The 20165-nt window shown below is 47.8% G+C and overlaps 1 protein-coding gene across 2 annotated transcripts in view; it reads left to right on the forward strand.

The window, feature by feature from the left end:
- Positions 1-6103: 6103 nt before the first annotated feature.
- LOC125428988 (prostate and testis expressed protein 4-like) overlaps positions 6104-20165 on the forward strand; it is an 85558-nt gene continuing 71496 nt past the window's right edge. The window contains exons 1-3 of one of the 2 annotated variants that reach the window (XM_048489688.1): positions 6104-6594; positions 7002-7118; positions 9501-9711. In XM_048489688.1, coding sequence (XP_048345645.1) covers positions 6453-6594; positions 7002-7118; positions 9501-9691 — 450 coding nt within the window. In that variant the 5' untranslated portion in view covers positions 6104-6452 and the 3' untranslated portion in view covers positions 9692-9711. Of the gene's footprint in view, positions 6595-7001; positions 7119-9500; positions 9712-20165 lie in introns of those variants that run through there. The other variant, XM_048489687.1, reaches the window with a different exon arrangement.

Here is a 20165-nt window from a genome sequence, read left to right on the forward strand (position 1 = left end):
GGGCTTGGACAGATTTATGGAGGAGAAGTCGATTTCTGGCTACCAATCTTGATCCTCTTTGATCTGAGATTGCAAATGCCTTAGCAGACCAGGTGCTCAGGAGCAGCAGCAGCAGAAGGCCGTTGCTTTCACATCCTGCATGTGAGCTCCCAAAGGCACCTGGTGGGCCACTGCGAGTAGCAGAGAGCTGGACTAGATGGACTCTGGTCTGATCCAGCTGGCTTGTTCTTATGTTCTTATGTTCTTCTTCTTATGTTCTTATGACAGTGCCCTCTATGGCTTTCCCTTCTGCACTCTGCAAGCAATAAACCATTTTATAGCCCCACACAGAAAGCTCACGTCCCACTTTCCCATCTGGCCTTTCGGTCCCTCCCTTTGCAGGCTGAGGGAACAGTCCAGGCAGGATGGCCAATTGCCGCCTAACTGACCCCTGAATTCTCTGTGTAGTTTCTTTTTGCTTTCAGAGCTTGGCATACACTGGTGGTCGCCTGCTGCATGTGTGTTAGGGAAAGCCCAGTGTAGGATGGCCCATTTGCTGGCCAAGCAACTCATGTAATCACCATGGGGCACCAAACTTTGGGGCATGACTTACATTTTTTGTTGCTTCCTGCACTGGGTTCTGTAGTCGTGCCCGCGAAGTCAGCGTAAGAACGAGACGAGACGCGGAGATAACATCTGGTGGAGAGAGCCAGCAGCGGGAGCGCGGGGGTCCGTGGTCCTGGCAACTCTGCCGCATGCTAGTTCCTGGCACCTTTTATTGGGGTTCCAGTGGGGGCGTGCAAAGGGGTGGTCGGTGGGAGGCCGGGAGAGCGGGAGAGCGGGAGATCATGTGACGCATGATCTCATCTGGCTGCTACGTGCGGGAAGAGGTGTCCGCGTCTGGGTCTAATCCTCACCCGGGGGCGAAGGCTCCATTGTCCCTTTGTCTAGGACACCCGGTGGTTGTGAGCCAGGTAGTTCATGACCTGTGACTCATCGGGGGATGGAGGATGGGGGGAGCGGGTGCGACCAGAAGGCCGTAGTTGGGCCAGCATTCTAGCGCTCTACCTACGGTGCTGCTGGGTCAGCAGCTCATCCCTACAGGTTCCCACCAGGCTACAGAGTCTGCCTGAACTCTATAGGGTTGCCAGCCCTGGCCTAGTAACTGGAAAAAGAATGTGACCCCCAGTGGAACTGGTGTGGTCTGATGCTGCAACTTCATTTCTGGCTACGAAACTAGAAATGAGGTCACTGCATTATGTGATGTTCAAGGACACATCTGGATCTCTATTGTTTTTGCCCTAGGGGCTTTCCGCACTGACAGAGTTGTACTGGTTTCTATCTAGGTTCACCTCAGTGTATCCGCACTGCAACTGAGCTCAACGTTGTTTTGTCTCAGTTCCCCCCGCCCTTCAGAACTGCGACATCCCTGTTGCAGTTATGAACTGCACCTTTCTGCTGGAACAAGGTCGATACCGCTTCGAAGCTTCAAAGTGCAGACGCATCGAAACGACACCTCATCCGTTCAACCAATCAGGATGCGCAGAACAGGAGAGTCGTCGCGGGCATGTAACTGTAAACTGTGAAAACTGTAAAAAAAAAAAAAAAAAAGAACGCTCCCGTTTCCCGTGGTAACACAAGCTTCAATCACGATTGAGGAGCAAAACAGGCACCAAGATGATCCCGCCCACTTAACTCGGTTCCAGGGGGCCAACTCAGTTGCTGTGCGGACAGCCTGGAATTGCCCCCCACTGAAGGGAACCGAGTTGACCTTAGCTCCCTTCTGTAGTGCGGAAAGCCCCCTAGAGATGTAGAGGATTCCTAGAGTATTGTTCAATGTGGTGACATCTTGTCTGGGTTTTGTTGGTAGGAAGTGACATAGTCACGCTGCATAGCAGTGCTCTCCACACAGTTCCCCCTCCTGCTCTATGGTGTACCAGCGGGAGATCTGGGAGCATAAGCAGGGGTTTCCTTGCCCATAACAGGAAGATTACAGCCCTACCTGGCTCGAAGCAGCAAAGGAAGGGTGCATGCTCCTTCTCTATTGGAGCCACCTTTTTCGCTCTACCAGAGTGTCCTACAGCTCACTGAGGTGGGATGGGAGGAGGCATGTCATCCCATACGCACAGATTTCTTGGTTCTGGGACTGGCTAGTATGGGAGGGAAAGGTGAGGAAATTTCTGTTATCACTCTTATCAGTATTAATTTTGTTATCTGGATAGCTTGCAAGAAACCTGTAAATTGATGGATGGTCCATGGGGTTAGTCAATAGAGTTCTGAATCCTAGAGAGGACAATATGCTTAGAGGTAGGGGGAAAACAGTTATGCACAATCTCGATTTCAGGTTCTCATTTTCACACCAATGAGTTTAGTGCAGAACGGGTTAGTCGCTTTCTTTGATTCCCTGCCCTATTTTAATTGCTTGCAATGGAATAGCCGGGAACCAGAAGGGTCGTGTTTCTATAGCTTCTGTGCCTTGACCTCTACATTGACTCCAAGATAAGGATTTCCCTCTTGTTTTGAAAAAAAATGTCCCCCACCTCCAAACTCTTGCCTACTGAACCTCTGCTAACGGCTGCTTCCTGGAAGATTTCACTCATCATTCGAGATCTATCATAACAATCGTGGCAGAATGGCCCCACAAACCTGGAATTCCACTGCATTCTGAGGTATGTAGGCATGCAGAGACTGTTCTGAGTCTGCGCTCAGTGTTGGTCTCTTGGCTTGCCCAACTGTTGGAGGAGTTTCCTGTCACTTCTTCTTCGGTGCAAGGCTATCAGATTGTTATTTTAGAAATTACCCACCAAGACAGCCCCTGCTCTAGCTTCTTTTCTGCACTGGCAATATAAGGCCCTGCCTAGTGCCATGGTTCCAGGACATAGCTAGGAAAAATGGAACCCGGGGAAAAATCTGAGTTTTGTATCCCTTTGCAGTCGACCGCCCTCCCCCACCACGACCAAACAATGATTTTTAGCACCAGGTCATTTCAACTGGCTGGGGGGGGGGGGAGAGGCCTGGGAGAGCTTGTGTAACCCCTATGTTCAGAATGGGTTGACCCAGAAAGGGGTGGACACTCAAAGCAGCAGAAGGCTGCAAAAACTGGTGAAGTTGGAGGAAGCAAGGCTACCAGGCTGGCACCTTGATTTAATTCTTTATAAGCTCTTAACACCTTGTTTAAGGTAACTGCAAAGTTGTTGGGAACTAGTGGGAAGGGAGTTGTATTTTGCTATATTGTAAATGTTAGAATTTATTGTTTCAGGGCTTACTATGTATGTAGTTGATGGGAGTTCGTTTGGGGACCTTCATCATCTTGGATCCCGTTCACCAAGCCTCTGAAGTCTTCATGAGCCAACCACCAGCAGGAAGAATTGGACTTGGCATTTATCAGTAGATTGTAAATATAAGGACTTGAAATGCCACCTAAAAGGACTGTAAATTGTTAATGTTAAATGTTAGTGTCAAAAGTGTTATTTGTTAAGGAAGTAAACCATTTTGTTTTGAATTTAGTTCTTTGAAACTCCTTCCAAGTTCTGCCCCACAGAACCCACAGATAGAGGTTACACTTGCTCTGCCCATGAATCACAGAATTGCTGGGGCTGGGGGCTGGGCGAGCTGGCACTGCCCATGGATCTTGTGACCCATGCCCTTGGATCCTGTGATCCATGGGCAGAGGAGACTTGAGTGCCCCTCTTTCTTTGCGAGGGAACGTTTTTGAGAGAGAGGGGGGCATTCCAGCCTTCGGCAGTTTTTTCTGTTTAAGGGTCCCTTTCTTGGCTTAAAAAAAAGCAAAACAATGCCAAGGCTGGAGTGCTGGAGGCGGAGGCGTCTGCTGGGGGAGGGAAGCCTTCTGCCCCGACAAACGCGCCTTCATCTGGCTCTGCCGGCTGGAGCAGTCTGTTTCGGCGGAAGTGGGGACCAGCCCAAGGGGGAAAGGGGGAGGTGTTTGGGGGGGATTTTCTACCCCATGTGACTTAAAAGGGGACGCGCGGGACAATTGTCCCCGGATGTCCCCATTGTAGCTTTGCCACTGTGTGGTTCCCGCCACCCAAAGTTTGTTTACCACAGAGATGGCTTTTCTGCTCCTCAGCAAACCCTTCCTCTGTCACCTGTCTTCAATCACATGTTCAGACTGTGGAGGTCTATGGATCGCAGACTGCGGAGGTCTATGGATCGCAGAGACCAATATCATGTCCTACTTTGTCTGTGCCATGAGTCCCAGTCAGGATGCAGCCCCTTCCTTTCTTTATCTCCTGCTGTACTGGAATGCTGTGCGACCGCACTTGGAGTACTGTGTTCAGTTCTGGTCGCCACATCTCAAAAAGGATATCGAAGAGATAGAAAAAGTGCAGAGAAGGGCAACGAGGACGATTGAGGGACTGGAGCACCTTCCTTATGAGGAGAGGCTGCAGCGTTTGGGACTCTTTAGTTTGGAGAGGAGACGGCTGAGGGGGGATATGATTGAAGTCTATAAAATTATGCATGGGGTAGAAAATGTTGACAGAGAGACATTTTTCTCTCTTTCTCACAATACTAGAACCAGGGGGCATTCATTGATAATGCTGGGGGGAAGAATTAGGACTAATAAAAGGAAACACTTCTTCACGCATTGGTGTTTGGAATATGCTGCCACAGGAGGTGGTGATGGCCACTAACCTGGATAGCTTGAAAAGGGGCTTGGACAGATTTATGGAGGAGAAGTCGATCTATGGCTACCAATCTTGATCCTCCTTGATCTGAGATTGCAAATGCCTTAACAGACCAGGTGATCAGGAGCAGCAGCCGCAGAGGCCATTGCGTTCACATCCTACATATGAGCTCCCAAAGGCACCTGGTGGGCCACTGCGAGTAGCAGAGAGCTGGACTAGATGGACTCTGGTCTGATCCAGCTGGCTTGTTCTTATGTTCTTATGTTCTAATGTTTATGTAATGGGCTCTCTTTCAGTTCTCTTCATCTGGCCTGTATCATCGTTTTGCTTGTTCGAAGATCATCCTGCCTTGCTCATTGCTTCAAAGAAACCTGTCCCATGCTGGGATGATGATAACCCATCTGGGAACCATTGACCAACTACAGAACTGCTTGGGAAGTTTTATGGGGACAGGGTGATTGCTGGCTAGTAGTGGAAGGAGGTGTGCAGGGGCACGAGTGTGTGTTTTGGTGCATAAAATCTAGTTCTGTCAACAGATTCGTAAGTGATTCCATACTGTTGTCCGTCATTCGAAAAAGAAAATCTCTTCTCAACAAAGACTCTTCATTGGGCAACATGTGCCAGTTCCTTCCTCCAGATGGGATCAAAACATACCCTCAAAATGGACCCCTTTCCCACTGTGCCAAGGAATTTTAATCCTTCTGTTTCCCAGCCCCCTTGTTGGTCATGACTCAAGAAGATACAGTCTTGTATAGCTAAGTCTCTGTGTCCCTTCTAGGTTTCAGATTGCAGCTAAGGTGTGAGCTGGATATCTCATTGTTTATGGCCAGGATTGCCAATAGGATTTCCCAAGCTTTGATGGATGGTACCTGGTGATGGCTTGAAAGCTGTTGATTTCCTTCCTTCCTTCCTTCCTTCCTTCCTTCCTTCCTTCCTTCCTTCCTTCCTTCCTTCCTTCCTTCCTTCCTTCCTTCCTTCCTTCCTTCCTTCCTTCCTTCCTTCCTTCCTTCCTTCCTTCCTTCCTTCCTTCCTTCCTTCCTTCCTTCCTTCCTTCCTTCCTTCCTTCCTTCCTTCCTTCCTTCCTCATATTTTTATCCTCCCCTTCTCAACAAAAGCTGGGGACAGGGTGACTAAAAGTATAAAATTATTGTAATTAAAACCATAAATAACATACATGTAAATTTAAAGCTTTTCATTATTAATAAACTATAGTAGCACCCTGATCATGGGGTCCCAGATGCTGGATGATTTCTGATCCATATACAGTGTGGGGAACCACAAGGTCTATAAAGATCCGCTAGGATTAAAAAAAGAAGCAAATGTAGAAGGGGGAAGAACAGCGGGGGTAGAAGCAAAGAAAGGAGGGGATGGGGAAAGTGGGTGAGGGGTTAGGTAGGGGAAGCCAACTAGAAGAACCACGACTGTCTTCAATCTGGCTGATCACCCCCATTTTGCAGGCCCTGCAGGGCTGTGCTGGGCCCCTCAGGGCCCTGGTCTCACTTGACTGAGAGGTCTACCAGGCTGGGTCAACAAGACTGTAAAACTCCTGGCCCTGGTTGAGGACAGCTGGATAGGTTCTGTTCTGCTAAGGGGGAAGACTGATTTTCAAAATTAAATTGTGTGTGTGTGGTGATGGGGGGAAGTTTCATGAAGATAAATAATACATGGAGGTATTCCCAAAAATAATTCAACTCCTTTTGTTACAGGAAGAGCACAACAGGATCTCATCTATTTACAGTAAGAAAATATTTCCACACCTTCTTGTCTCATCCTGTTGGCTCTTTCCAGTCTCATGAGGAGATATATTCTCTCCTTCAAGCAGTCCTCATGCTAAAGGGCAGCTCCCTGGTCAGAAGAAGGCCCTCCGCCTGCCTTATTGGTCATATCCTCAGCTGCACTTGGCAACAAACCCCGAAGATGAAGAGAATTCTGGTCTTGGTCTTTTCTGTTCTACTCTGTCTGGCCGCTGGTGAGTTACGTGAGGGAAACAGGATATTTATGCTGTTAGATGAAGTGGAGGGTTCAGTCCTGAACAGAAAAACCACAAATTTCTTAAGAAAAGAGAATGTACTTGTTTTCCCTTGTCTGCCCGTAACTCTCCTCCCGCTTTCCTACGCTGTCTAAGAGCCTTTCATTGATTAGATCTGGTCCACCGCTCTTGCAAGGAGCTCAGGCTGTCTCAGGCGGTCTCTGCTTTCTCATTTTATCCTCACAACAGCCCTATATGGTAGATTAGTGTCAGAAACTGGCCCTAGGGCATCTGAGCTTCAGAGTTGAATGGGACTGAACTCTGGCTTTCTATTATCCTAATGCAACTCTCTAAGCACTGCATATACCGGTCCTGTCTTTCTAAGAATATCTGTTTTTCTTTCACAGTAAAAAGTCTGATATGTAAATCATGCCAAAGATATGAAGTAGACAAGTGTTTAGAGGGAGACGATATGTGCATGGTTCCTTATAAAAATCCGAGATGCGTAAATATAGTCCAAGAAGGTAAGTTTCACCATTACCCCCTTCCCATATATATCCCAGAATAATAACCTGTAAGTGGTCTTGAGCTAGTGTCTCAGAATCTCCTGAATATCTATTTCTCCTCCCCACTGTGACATTCAACCAGGGGTGTGCTGACAGATGCAGAATTCCTATTATCCAGTGTCATTCCTTTGTACAAAGCAAGAATTTATACTGAAGGCTGAGATTGCATTGAGAGGGAGTTCACACTCACCTCCTGCCAAATCATGCAAGTTTTCTTGCTTATCCTTTTCACTCGTTTCCAAACCACTGTCAGATCCGAGGACAGACGACGAATGTATCTGAGCTTCAGCAACTTGGGAAGCCACTTCCATAACTTGGATCTCTGCCAATTCATCATCACCTTCTTCCTGCCCTTGCTTCACTGATCGCACCCGGAAAACCAGCCTTCATGCCGGCAAAATTTGGAACTGTCACAATAAATCAGAGTACTAGAATCCCCTAAAAGCTGCCACTATGTGTAGGGAAAAGGGGGCTTGCCCTGAGCCGGGTGCCCCTTTTTCAGTAACATTCTGAGACGAGGGTTCTTTATCCAGATACACTCAGGTGAGTTTTTTTTTTAAAAAAAGAAAACAAAATAGAATACAATCAGGTCTCTCTCAGCTCTAGCCAGTTCCCAGTATAAAAAACAATACAAACACCATGCAAAGGTATCCAGCCTGAGGCAGGTAAATGAATGGATGAATCTCTGTAAGAGTCTCTGAAGTCTCTAGCATCGGGTCAGCGTTTTATAGCCTTCAATTCTCTAGCTCTCAAAGAGGGAGATGACCCCCCACCTGAACATTCTTGGTAGTTAACACCAGAGGTGAAATCCAGCAGGTTCTCACCAGTTCCCGAGAGTGGGTTACTAATTATTGGTGTGTGCCGAGAGGGGGTTACTAATTGGGCCCGCTTTTCCATCTCTACGCCCTCGCCTCCCCGAGAGGCATCCTGCCTTTGAACGTGAAGGTTCCATGTAGCAATTGCGACTAATAATGTAACTCCCTGAACTGGGTTAATCCCTTTCAGGTACTGCAATTCATTGATTCTCAGCCTTTCGTACCTTTTATCTCACCAGTCTCTATCAAAGAACCTGTGTGTTTCACCATTGCTGTGCTCAGATTTGTGAGTTGGGGCATTTTCTATAATGTGATGATGCTTTAGAAATGACCTGGTGCAAAAAAATTTTGGGGGGTCATGGTGGGGTGGCTGCCCATGGGGGGGGCATCCAACTCAGGTTTTGCCCAGGGCTCAGGTTTGCCTAGGTATGCCTCTGCCCCCTTTGCTGAGGGGGGGCTGGCGAGGGAACCTGTTACTAAAATTTTTGGATCCCATCACTGGTTAACACCTATTTTTCTGGATTTGAATGTGGCCATGTAAAAGCCAACACAAACTAGTTTACAACTTCCATGAGGGCCAAAGGGTCCAATTGATTATGACCTAGCAAGACCAAACGTTTGTCATCTTAGATTAATGATCTCTAAGTAAACTTAAAGGAATATAGACACTTTCTTCACAGTGGAGTTCTGGGCTCAACTTCAGAAGTCCCCTGCTGGATCAAATCAGTATTTTGCCTTGTCCAGCATAGTGTTTCATATAGTGGCTGACCATATGCCCTGGAAGGCCAAGAAACAGGGCAATGAGGCCAAGATCTTCCCCTGAAGCCGCCTCCTAGCATTGATCTTCAGAGGTTGTTGTTGTTGTTGTTGTTGTTGTTGTTGTTGTTGTTGTTGTTGTTGTTGTTGTTGTTATTATTATATTTATAAACCGCCCTCCCCCGAAGGGCTCAGGGCGGTGAACAAACAAATAGATAGAGCACAAATAAGATTAAGTTTTAAATAGTCAATAAATAAGGCTCTATATATTAAAATCAACCCCCATTAAAATGCAGCATCCTAATATCAGAAATACCGATGGCGTCCTACTAGTAGTCCCCTGAGAAAAGAAGGGGGGGAGGGAGGAGGGGGAACGGCAGGGTCCACAGATGTTAGAAAGAGGAAAGGGGGTTCCCTTCCTATCAATACAATTTCTACTAATTATTTGCATTTATTCCCTTCCCTTTACCTCAGTCTCAGGGCAACCGCTAGAGCACCGCTTTCTAAAAAGAGGCGCTCTGTTTTTCATATTCATATCTGGCAATTGTAACAAATGAGTTCGATACCTCAGCACTAGATGATCTGCCGGAAATGGACCGGTGGACCACACCACACTCTTGCCTCTGTGCTCAACTGTCTTAACCCTTTCATCCCAGAACCCATGATGTCAAAAGCACATTTGTTCACCCAGTCTAATGGACTGAATACCTTCTGTTTTAAAAAAGTTACAGGAACCTTATTTACATTGTTGTTTTTTCTTCCCTTGCAGATGAAAAGAAGATGTGGAGTTTCTGTGGTACAGTATCGAGCTGTGAAGATTTTGAACGTCAAAAAGACCACGTCCCTGGATTTTCCCTCGTCTGCTGTGATACGGATTTGTGTAATGTGCAGCCACCTTGGGCGCTTCTAAATGAAACCGTCCAGGAGTCTGATCCTACAAGTTCTCCAGAGAATCTCTAAGACGTGGTCGTCAGCCACCACCTGGCCGAAATCCTCTATACATTGTATTTGATTGTTTGGTCTCTTGAACTGTTAAAGGTGGTGTGGACAGAAATAAATGCATTCTCAAACACTCCAACCAATGTCTGTTCTGTGCCACTTCTGTGTGGGCAGTTTGTGGAGACTACTGAGAAAAACACCAGGGAGCAGAGAAAGGATAGCAAGGGTAGGGTAGGGACAGACCCTACTGTTATATGTCAAATAATGTTGCTCTTTTTAGCGGAGCTAATTTGCCGCGTGGCCAAGAGGCGGGAGAGAGGTAAATCCCTGGCAGCCGCGCAGTGAGCGCCGGAGATGTGGGGAGCGTCCAGGACCCCCGTGGCTTTTAAAGAGGTGACCCCGCGGCTTATGGTGAGTGGATAGTGACCCAATGTGCACTATCTTGAGCTTCAGTTTGGTCAGAGAGGACAGGATACAAATTTAATAAAATGAATTTAAAAAAAAAACCCTGCAGTGGAGTGCCCTGGAACAGGCTTCTTGTAGCTTTCTATTTTTCCAGCCCAGATATTTGCCCAGAACAATAAAGCACCACCTCCAGAAAGGAGAAAGTGAGGGACCACTTTCCCAAAGTTCTCCACAGGCTGTCTCCAAAGGCGATTGGCAAGGAGTGCTCTGAGCTGCTCCCTTGCAAGCATCTGATTGGAAGGGGGGAATGGCAATTGCCCAGGAAATCAGTAGAAACAAAGAAAAATAAAAGTCACGCTGCTTGGAAGGGAAGCATCAAAACTTTTTTTAAAAAACAACAACAACCCAAACCAACAAAAACCAGAAAACAAAAAAAAAACAAAAGATGGATTGCTTGGAGCTTTTGTTATGCCAACAATCCTGGATTGGTATTATCATTCTGGGAAACCACTGCACCAGCCTGAGCAAGCCATTTCAGTGTGTATCCTTGGCTGAGTAATTCCCCCCCCTCCTTTGCTTTGCTCCTCTGCTCCCTAATTTTTTACAGTTCCATTCTTATATACATATTTGTTATCCTTTTTAGGGAGGAGCCCAGCCGTTCCCTCCTTCTGGGGAGGTTTTAATGAATTGGGTCATGGGACGCTGTTACTATTGTTTTGTTTTGACCGCTGTTTAAATGGGTTTTAATGGTTTTAATGGATTTTAGTAAACGGTCACTATTGTGACCCTTGTTACATGTTGTATACATATTGATATTGTTGTACACCGCCCAGAGCCCCTCTGGGATGGGGCGGTCTATAAATTCAAATAATAAATAAATAAAATAAAAATAATGCACACTCCTAACTCCAGGGGAGGGTGAGATTTGTGGAAAAGAAGGACCTCAGAGGGGTATATAATACCATAGAGTCCATCCTCTGAAACAACAAACTTCTCTTGGGGGGCTGATCTCTGGTTAGCGGTGCTGTTGGGTTTCCTGGTGCTTCTCTTGTGTTTCTTTTTCTGTGATGTTACCTCCTTTCCTCCCAGCCAAGTCCCTAACCAGGCTTTTCACTGAAACTGCAGGCATTTTAAAAAAAATCAATTGGGCACCAGAGCAGTATGTTGTTGCTTGAACCTCCTGACATTCTGGGATGGACCCGACCCCCCTGGAAACCACTGTGAGGGGGCACTCACTCAACTCTCTCCAGATTCTGAAATTTTCCCTAGGCTAAGTAATGGCCTTTTATAACACACATGTCAGAACATGTGTTTAGATGAGCAAAATCTAAATGACAGCTGGACCCTCCTTCTAGCAGGTGCCGTGTGCAAATTAGGGCTGAGTGCACAACATGTACCATGTGCAAAACCTGATAAGGTAAGGGCACCTGATTGGTACCACATTTGTATATAGATAGCACAGACAACAGAGTGATGTGTGCCTGAAAACACCTGTGGTCTGGCGAAGCACTTTGTCAGCAGATAGCAATAAATAGAACTGCCCTGGTGACTGTGTGTCTGTCAGTTCTTGTCTACATTGCATCCTGCAAGGTGGTCTACTCCGAGTAAATCTGCTGCTTCAACAAGTTTGTCGTGATTCTTGTCTGAGAGGGAAGGGGCTTCTTTGTCTATGACAAATCTTATAGAGGTTCCACCTTGGATATTATGCCATGGCCTACTGGGGTAGGGGCACCCGCCAAAAGCTCTGGAAATAAAAAAATGCAATAAAATCTCAGTGGTAATGAATCATTTATTTATTTGTTTGTTTGTTTGTTTGTTTGTTTGGACTTTTATACCGCCCCATCCCCAAGGGGCTCTGGGCGGTGTACAGCGTAAAACACGGTTTAAATAGAACTAGCTAAAACAGTTAAAGCAGCAATAATAATAGGAGGCGTCCAGCGAACCCCATTTTGTTTTTATAAAATCCTCCCCAAGAGGGAGAGACGGCAAGTCCCATTAGCTGGAAAAAGGCCCAGATGTCAAGAGCCAACAGGGAGGGGGGGCACCTTCAGCGGCTGGTCCCTCCAAAGGCCCGGCGGAACAACTCCGTCTTACAGGCCCTGCGGAACTCGCTAAGATCCCGCAGGGCCCGGACAGCTGGAGGAAGAGTGTTCCACCAGGCCGGGGCCAGAGCCGTAAAGGCCCTGGCCCGCGTGGAGGCCAGCCGCATCATGGCCTCTGGAAAGTCATGGTAGATTAGTCTGACTATATGGGACATGGAAAGCAGTCACAATGAGTAACAAATATTTCTATGTTTGTTTTTGTGATCAAGTTGTCAATGTGATACCCCCATCAAAATGTCAGTCTGTTTTCTGTACAGTCTTGGCTGCTGTATATGTTCCAGTTTGTATACCTATATGCTGAGGCTGGAGTTTTAAATTACACAGTAAAGTATATTTACTACAGGTGCATGCTGCAGAAAAACTGTGATTGACCAAGGTTCCCTGCAGTATGTACTTTCATGGGGGTAGGAAGTGGGTGTTTTAGCCATGACCCCTCAATGTGTAAAGTGGCTGTTAGAGGCTGGGAAGATTTAAAAAATCTAACACAATTTAGGGTTTTTGATTCATTCCATTTTTAATCCCACTTATTGTATAAAGATAGTCCTCTCATTAACTGCTGCATACACATAATTATTTAGCAGAGCAAAAGGAAAATATGATTAGAATCATAGGTCCTTTCCGCACCGCAACGGTGCAGGGGTGCATCTGCATAAACAACGCTGATGCACCCCCCGGGACCGTTCGCACAGACGGTCCCGGGAGGGCGGCAGGTGGCGGCGCAGCCTTTGTACAGGCTGCGCCGTCCCTGAACACTTACCTCGTCTCCTGGCTTCCTGCTCGTCGCTGAGGCCAGGGAAAATGCCCCTGCAGGCTGAAGCGACGGCTCTGGAGTCACAGGCCGGGGGGGGGCGTGTCCCCTGGCCTCTGCGACGAGCCGGAAGCCAGGAGACGAGGTAAGCGTTCAGGTATGGTGCGGGGGGAATGGCGCCTTCCAGCAGCTGCTGTTCGCACGGCAGCGTTTGGAAGCCACTGCTTCCAAAAAACCTCACTCAGGGAGCGAGGTTTGGAAGCAGCATCTTCGCGCCACTCAAGGGTTGCGAGGCTGGTGCTGCTGCGATGCAGCAGCGGCGGCCGTGCGAACCCCTCCCTAGGGATGCTGTTTTTAGCTTCCCTGGGGCGCTCTTTACCGCCCCTGCGGAAAGGACCCTAGAGTTGGAAGAGACCACAAAGGCCACCCAGTCCAACCCCCTGCCATGCAGGAACACACATTCACCCAGCAACCTCTAAAGAAATACCACCAACCTCCTGTGGACTGCTCTATATTGTGTCCATGTAGCCTTGTTGACTTTGTGGAATTGGTTGAGTTTGTTGGAGCTCATAAAAGCCTTTTTGTTATTTTGTGACTTGAAAGGAGGCCCTTAGGGGAGAGACCATTCCTGGTAACACTGAGAAAATCAACATTGGTCTCTTGTGTTCAAACCGAGCAATTTACTGTGTTGGGGAGAATTGGGTAAAAGATGCAACTTCATCCCTTTCTCCTAGCTGTCTGCACACTTGGGCAAGTCTGACAAGGTCTTGGTATATCCAGCCTCTCTCTCAGCAGAGAGGTCCTCCCCACACACAAAGGGGAGAGAGTTTGTTTAAACTGAGCAGGAATGTTTTGGAATGGAAGCAGGCAGTTCCATGGGATTATGCACTTCACAGACCTGCATCTGACAGTACTAGCTGGCAAGTATGTTTTAACTGTGAAGTCTATGTGACACCAGGGCAGAGGGGTGATTCATTCTTTCTTTCTTTCTTTCTTTCTTTCTTTCTTTCTTTCTTTCTTTCTTTCTTTCTTTCTTTCTTTCTATCTATCTATCTATCTATCTATCTATCTATCTATCTATCTATCTATCTATCTATCTATCTATCTATCTATCTATCTATCTATCTATCTATCTATCTATCTATCTATCTATCTATCTATCTATCTATCTATCTATCTATCTATCTATCTATCTATCTATCTATCCATCATCTGCCCGTCCTTGAGAATCTTGGTTGTAACAGGAAGTTTCATGAAAATTTCAATTCACTGTGCAGATGCAATAAAGAAAATGTATGTTTGTGTGTGTGTGTGGGGGGGGGGGAAACTATATTGCTCCAAATATTGTTGGGGAGGCTGTGGAATACCTTCCCCTGTAAAAAAAAAAAGCAGAACTTTCCCAATGAAGCATTCCATCTAACCCAGGATCAGGTATCTTCCTGGGTTCTTCCTCCCTAGCAGCCAGCGAGCAATTTGCCAGCCTGGCTGATGCCAATGGGAGTGAGGCGGAACAGAAAGCCTGAGAGCAACACATGGAGTAGCTGAGAGGTGAAGGGCGGAGCAGGAGTTGCCACATGTAAGGTTTCCAACTCTGGGTCAGAAAATTCATGGAGATTTGGGGGTGCCATCATGTAACTGCAATCAACAGCCGTTGGGGCCGGTTCCTCCTCTCCCTCGAGCCCCCACTGCACATGAATGGAGCCATCGCCGCCATGCTGGCGGGCCGGATAAATGCCTTCAGGGGGCCACATTTGGCCCCCGGGCCGTAGTTTGGGGACCCCTGCCCAAGATGCTCAAATCACCTTGTCCCTCTCCTTTATTCATAAGAAGTCAGAAGAGGGCTAACTGCACAGATAGGGAGGGTGAGATATATCCAATCTGTGAAAGAAGACAGGAGACCAAGGAGATCTGGGTTTTAATTCCAGTTGTGCTACACAAGGTTGCAGGCTGACCGAACTCCCAGGGTTGTTGCGAAAATGAAGGGAAGAAGAATAGGATAATCTCCTCTGTGTCCACACTGTAGTGAAAGGAAGCACAGACATGGGGGACAGAAACAATCTCGCCTTTAGAAAAACAAAGGGGGTTGAAGAATCTCGGTGACCTCTGAGAACACCCTCCACACCTTTCCTCTCCCCCCCCCCCGCATTTGGCCCAGCCCGGCCCCCCTCGGCCTGCCTCCGCCCCCCTCAGCCACTTGGCCAGACCTCACCCGCTTGGCTCTGCCTCCTTCCCCTTGGCATGGCACTGCCCCCTCGGCCCAGAGGTCGGCTGTGCTATTCCAGAAGGAGTATGGAGACCAGCTATAAATCTGGAAGATCTCCAGATCCAACCTGGAGAACTACGAGGTAGAGCTGCACAGTCAGTGTTTGAAATATGATTCGATATTGTGGGTGTGCAAGCGTGTAAGCCCTTAGTATTTTAATAGCTAACCAACAGTGCTAGAGACATACGGATTAATCCAGATTGGCGGGGGGGGGGGGAAGGCAAATAGTCTCGTGAAGGTGGCATGGCAGTGCTACAAAAACACTGTCCTTGGAACCCCCCCCCCCCCCCCGAGCTCTGGATTAGGCTGCCTGTCTTTTAAAACAAACGTAGGGAACTATCCAGTTGTTGAAAAGGAAGAAAAAGCTAACCGGGTGACTTGGGGGGGAAATGTCAGGAGAAGATGACTTAGGCCTGGAAAGTGTACAGAAGATTTCCCCTGACTCTTCTGTTGCCATTTCTGGGGCCTGAGCATTGGCAGCTGCAGTGGGAGCAGAGAAGAACAGCGTCTGTGTGGAAACAGCATGATGGTGATTTGCCTCCAGAGACTCCACAGGGCATCAATCTGGCTCGTTCCGTCTATGCAGAATAATACACTTTCAGTCCATTTTCACAATTGTTTCCAAGTGTATTTGGCTATTCTGTACAGTCAAATTCAGCTGCAAAGTCCATTGGAAGTTCATTGAAAGTGCATTATTCTGCATGTTCAGGACTCTATTTTCCCACTTGGGTTCATTTCCCTCCTCCTCTGCTTCAGTTCTTCAGTTTCTCCAGCAAATGGTTCAATGGGGACTTTGGCTGCCCCCCCCCCCCTCTCCTCTCCTTCTGCACTCTTGATGGCTGGAATTGAAACTTTCCTCAGCAGCAGTTTCCAGAATCCCAGTGATGCCTTGAATTTCGGGTTGTGCTGTGTACCCGAAGGGTGTTCCATTCCTTCCCCAAATGCCCAACAGGCACTCCCTTTCCCAGCTGAATGTTGCCCAAGTCATTATTTTGTGCCGCTCAGCATGTCCTTGGATTTATCTCCATTAATTGACCCTCTCTGTGTAACTCCTGCTGCTGGGATTTTCTACATACTAGCCCAGACCTGGGCATTATATGGCCCGGGGGCCACATCCAGCCTGCCGGATGACCCTGACTGGCCCCCCTGCCTTGCTGGGGAGCGAGGCGTCTTTGAAAGCCCCGCAGAAGCCGGTTGCCTTGGCTGCCGGCTTCTGCGCGGCTTTCAAAAGCGCCTCGCCCCCCTGCCTTTTGGCCCAGCCCTCCACAATATTTTCTGTTTCTTATGCGGCCCCATGGAAAAAAATAATTGCCCACCCCTGTACTAGCCTGAAGAAAAGACCGAAAGCTTTTACACACATATTCAGGCTCGTAAGAGCATGGGCAGTGCCCTCTATGGCTTTCCCTTCTGCACTCTGGAAGCAATAAACCATTTTACAGCCCCACACATAAAGCTCACTTCCCACTTTCCCTTCTGGCCTTTCTCTCCCTCCCTTTGCAGGCTGAGGGACCAGTCCAGGCAGGATGGCCAATTGCCTCCCGTGCGTTCTTTCTGTGGCTTCTTTTGGTTTCAGAGATTGGCACACATTGGGGGTTGCTGGCTGCATTTGTGGCGGGGGAAACCCTGTGTAGAATGGCCTATTTGCTGGCCAAGCAACTCATGGGGTCACTTTGGGGCACCAGTCTGGCAAGGCCCAGGGTCAGCACATGGAAGGAAGAGATCGGCATGACTTACACCTTTTTCCCCCCTTCCTGGACTGGGTTCCGGGAAGGACAGTGCCTTGACCACCGACTATCTCCCAGGTAAGGATTTCTCTTCTCTGGAGGTCCATTTTTTCCCTCCGCTCCTACCAAGAGGATGACAACGTTAGCAGGGTGGTAGTGTCATCAGTTGGGGGCCTGTTATTTTGAAAAAAAATGTCCCCCACCCCCAGACTCTTGGCTACTGAACCTTTCCTAAGGCTGCTTCCCCGGAACATTTCACTCATCATCCAAGCTCTAACAATCGTGGCAGAATGACCACGCAAGCCTGTGAATTCCACTGAATTCCATCTTCTGAGGGGTGTAGGCATCCAGAGACTATCCTCCCTTTGCACGTGGTGACCTGTTGATCTCTTAGCTTGCCCAGCTGTTGGAGGAGTCTCCTCTCACTTTTCCTTTGGTACAAGGCTATCAGATTGTTCTTTTAGGAATTACCCACCAAGAAGGCCCGTGCTCCAGTTTCTTTTCTGCATTGCCAATCTAAAGTCCTCCGACCCAAGGTTTGGATACCACAGAGATGGCTTTTCTGCTCCTGAGGCTAGAGCCATTCGGCAAACGACTACTCCCTTCCTCTGTCACCTGCCTGCAATCACATGTTCAGACTGTGGAGGTCTATGGATCGCAGAGACCAGTGGCATGTCCTGCTTCCTCTGTGCCATGAGTCCCAGTCAGGATGCAGCCTTGTTTATCTCCGGCTGTACTGAAATGTTTATGTAACAGACTCTGTCGCTCTTCTCTCCATCTGGCCTGTATCATCACTTTGCTTATTCGAAGATCATTCTGCCTTGCTCATAGCTTCAAAGAAACCTGTTCCATGCTGGGATGATGATTACCCATTTGGAAACTGATGCACAACTTCGGAACTGCTCAGGAAGTGTACCGGTGACAAGGTGGTTTTTGGCTAGTAGCAGGAGGGGCATCTGAATATGTGTCTTGGGGCCTATTTCTGCTAATAGATTCCTAAGTGCTTCCATGCTGATTTCTGTCATTAGATTAAAAAGATTTCTTTCCAACAAAGGCTCTTTATTGGGCAAGATCAGCTACACGACAACATGCAATTCTACCACGTCTCACTGTAAAATTGCCATAGCTGGTCTTTTCCCCCCATTTACCTTGGGATGTTTGTTCAGGCAGCTCCACATGGCAATGGCAAACATCATGATAGAACTCCAATGTGCCACTTCCTTCTTCCAGATTGAATCAAAACAGACCCTCAAAATGGACTCATCTCCCACTATGCCAAGCAGGGACGTAGGTATAGATTTTTAAGGGGGGGTCGCACACCCCACCTGCCCCTGGAGGTGTGGCCATGCTTCCCCAAGCCCCGCCCCGGGCCTCAGTGCTTATAAAAGCATAGCGGGCCGAGTGAGGCTGCTTGAGAAACAGAGTGATGAAGCAGAGGCGGGGGGGCGAGCAGAAGCAAGAGGCGGGGAGGCGGGCAAGCGAAGCCCGGTGGCGAGCAAGGGGGGGGCAAGTGGGGCAAGCAAGTGTAACCCCCATGCTCAGAATGGGTTGACCCAGAAAGGAGTGGAGACCCAAAGCAGAAGAAGGCTGCAGAGCTCATGTAGTTGGAGGAGACAAGGCTACCAGACTCGGACCTTGGTTGTATAAGCCCTTAACACCTTGTTAAGGTAACTGCAATGTTGTTGGGAGCTACTGGGAAGGTAGTTGTTTATTTTTGCTATGTTGTAAATGTTGGAGTTTATTGTTTCAGGGGTTTTTTTGTGATTTGTAATGGGTGAGAGTTCTCCTGGAAACCTTCATCATGTTGAATCCTGTTCATCAAGCCCTTGGAGTCTTCAGGAGCCAACCCACTTGCAAAGAAGAATTGGACTTGGCAGTATCAGTAGACTGTAAATATAAGGACTTGAAAATGCAACCTGAACAGGACCTTGAAATGTGATGTTAAATGTTGATGTTATATGTTATGTGTTAAGAAAGTAAACCATTTTGTTTTTAAAAATTGTTGTTGCAAACTCATTCCAGGTTCTGCCCCACAGAACCCACAAGCTGAGGTTACACAAGCGGGCGGGGGGGGGGAGCAGGGGGCGGGCGGGCGAGCGAGCCAAATGGCTCTTTCAACAGAAAAGGTTCCAGACCCCTGGTCTAGTATCTCCAAGTCTCTGAGTCCCTTCTAGGTGTCAGATTCTAGCGAAGGTGTGAGCTGAACATTTCATTGTTGAAGGCCAGGATTGACAATAGGATTTCCCAAGCTTTGATGGATGGTACCTGGTGATGGCTTGAAAGCTGTTGATTTCCTGCCTGCCTGCCTGCCTGCCTGCCTGCCTGCCTGCCTGCCTGCCTGCCTTCCTTCCTTCCTTCCTTCCTTCCTTCCTTCCTTCCTTCCTTCCTTCCTTCCTTCCTTCCTTCCTTCCTTCCGGGCACAGGATGGCTAAAAGTATAAAATTATTGTAATTAAAACCACCAATAACATACATTTATATTTAAAGCTTTACATTTTTAATAAACTATAGTGGAACCCTGATTAAGGGGTCCCAGATGCTGGATGATTGCTGACTCTTATGCAGTGTGGGGAACCACAAGATCTAAATTGATGAAAAAGCAGCAAGTATAGGAAGGGGAAGGAGAATGGAGTAGAAGAGAAGAAAGGGGGGAAAGGGGGAAAGTGAGGGAGGGAGGGAGGGGAACCCAATTAGCAGAACTATGACTGTCTACAACAGTAAACCTGGCTGAACGTCCCCATTTTGCAGGCCCTGCAGAACTATGTTGGGTCCCGCAGGGCCTTTGTCTAATTTGACTGAGCGTTCTACCAGGCTGGACCAAGACTGAAAAATGTTTGGCCCTGGTTGAGGACAGCTGGATAAGTTCTCTTCTGCTAAGTGGGCGACTAATTTTCAACACTAAATGTTTGTGTGTGAAGATAATTAATATATGCAAGTATTCCGTAAAATAATGCAACTCCTTCTGTTGCAGGAAGGGCACAAGAGGATCTCATTAGCCATTTTCAGTAAGAAGATATTTCCACACCTTCTTGCCTCATCCTGTTGGCTCTTTCCAGTCTCATGAGGAGATATATTCTCTCCTTCAAGCAGTCCTAATGCTAGAGAGCAGCTCCCTGGTCAGACGAAGATCCTCCGCCTGCCTTATTGGTCATATCCTCAGCTCCACCTGGCAAAAAACCTGAAGATGAAGAGAATTCTGCTCTTGGCTTTTGCTGTTCTACTCTGCGTTACTGCTGGTGAGTTACGTGAGGGAA

The sequence above is a fragment of the Sphaerodactylus townsendi genome, linkage group LG03, assembly GCF_021028975.2.
Source record: "Sphaerodactylus townsendi isolate TG3544 linkage group LG03, MPM_Stown_v2.3, whole genome shotgun sequence".
Classification (NCBI taxonomy): domain Eukaryota; kingdom Metazoa; phylum Chordata; class Lepidosauria; order Squamata; family Sphaerodactylidae; genus Sphaerodactylus; species Sphaerodactylus townsendi.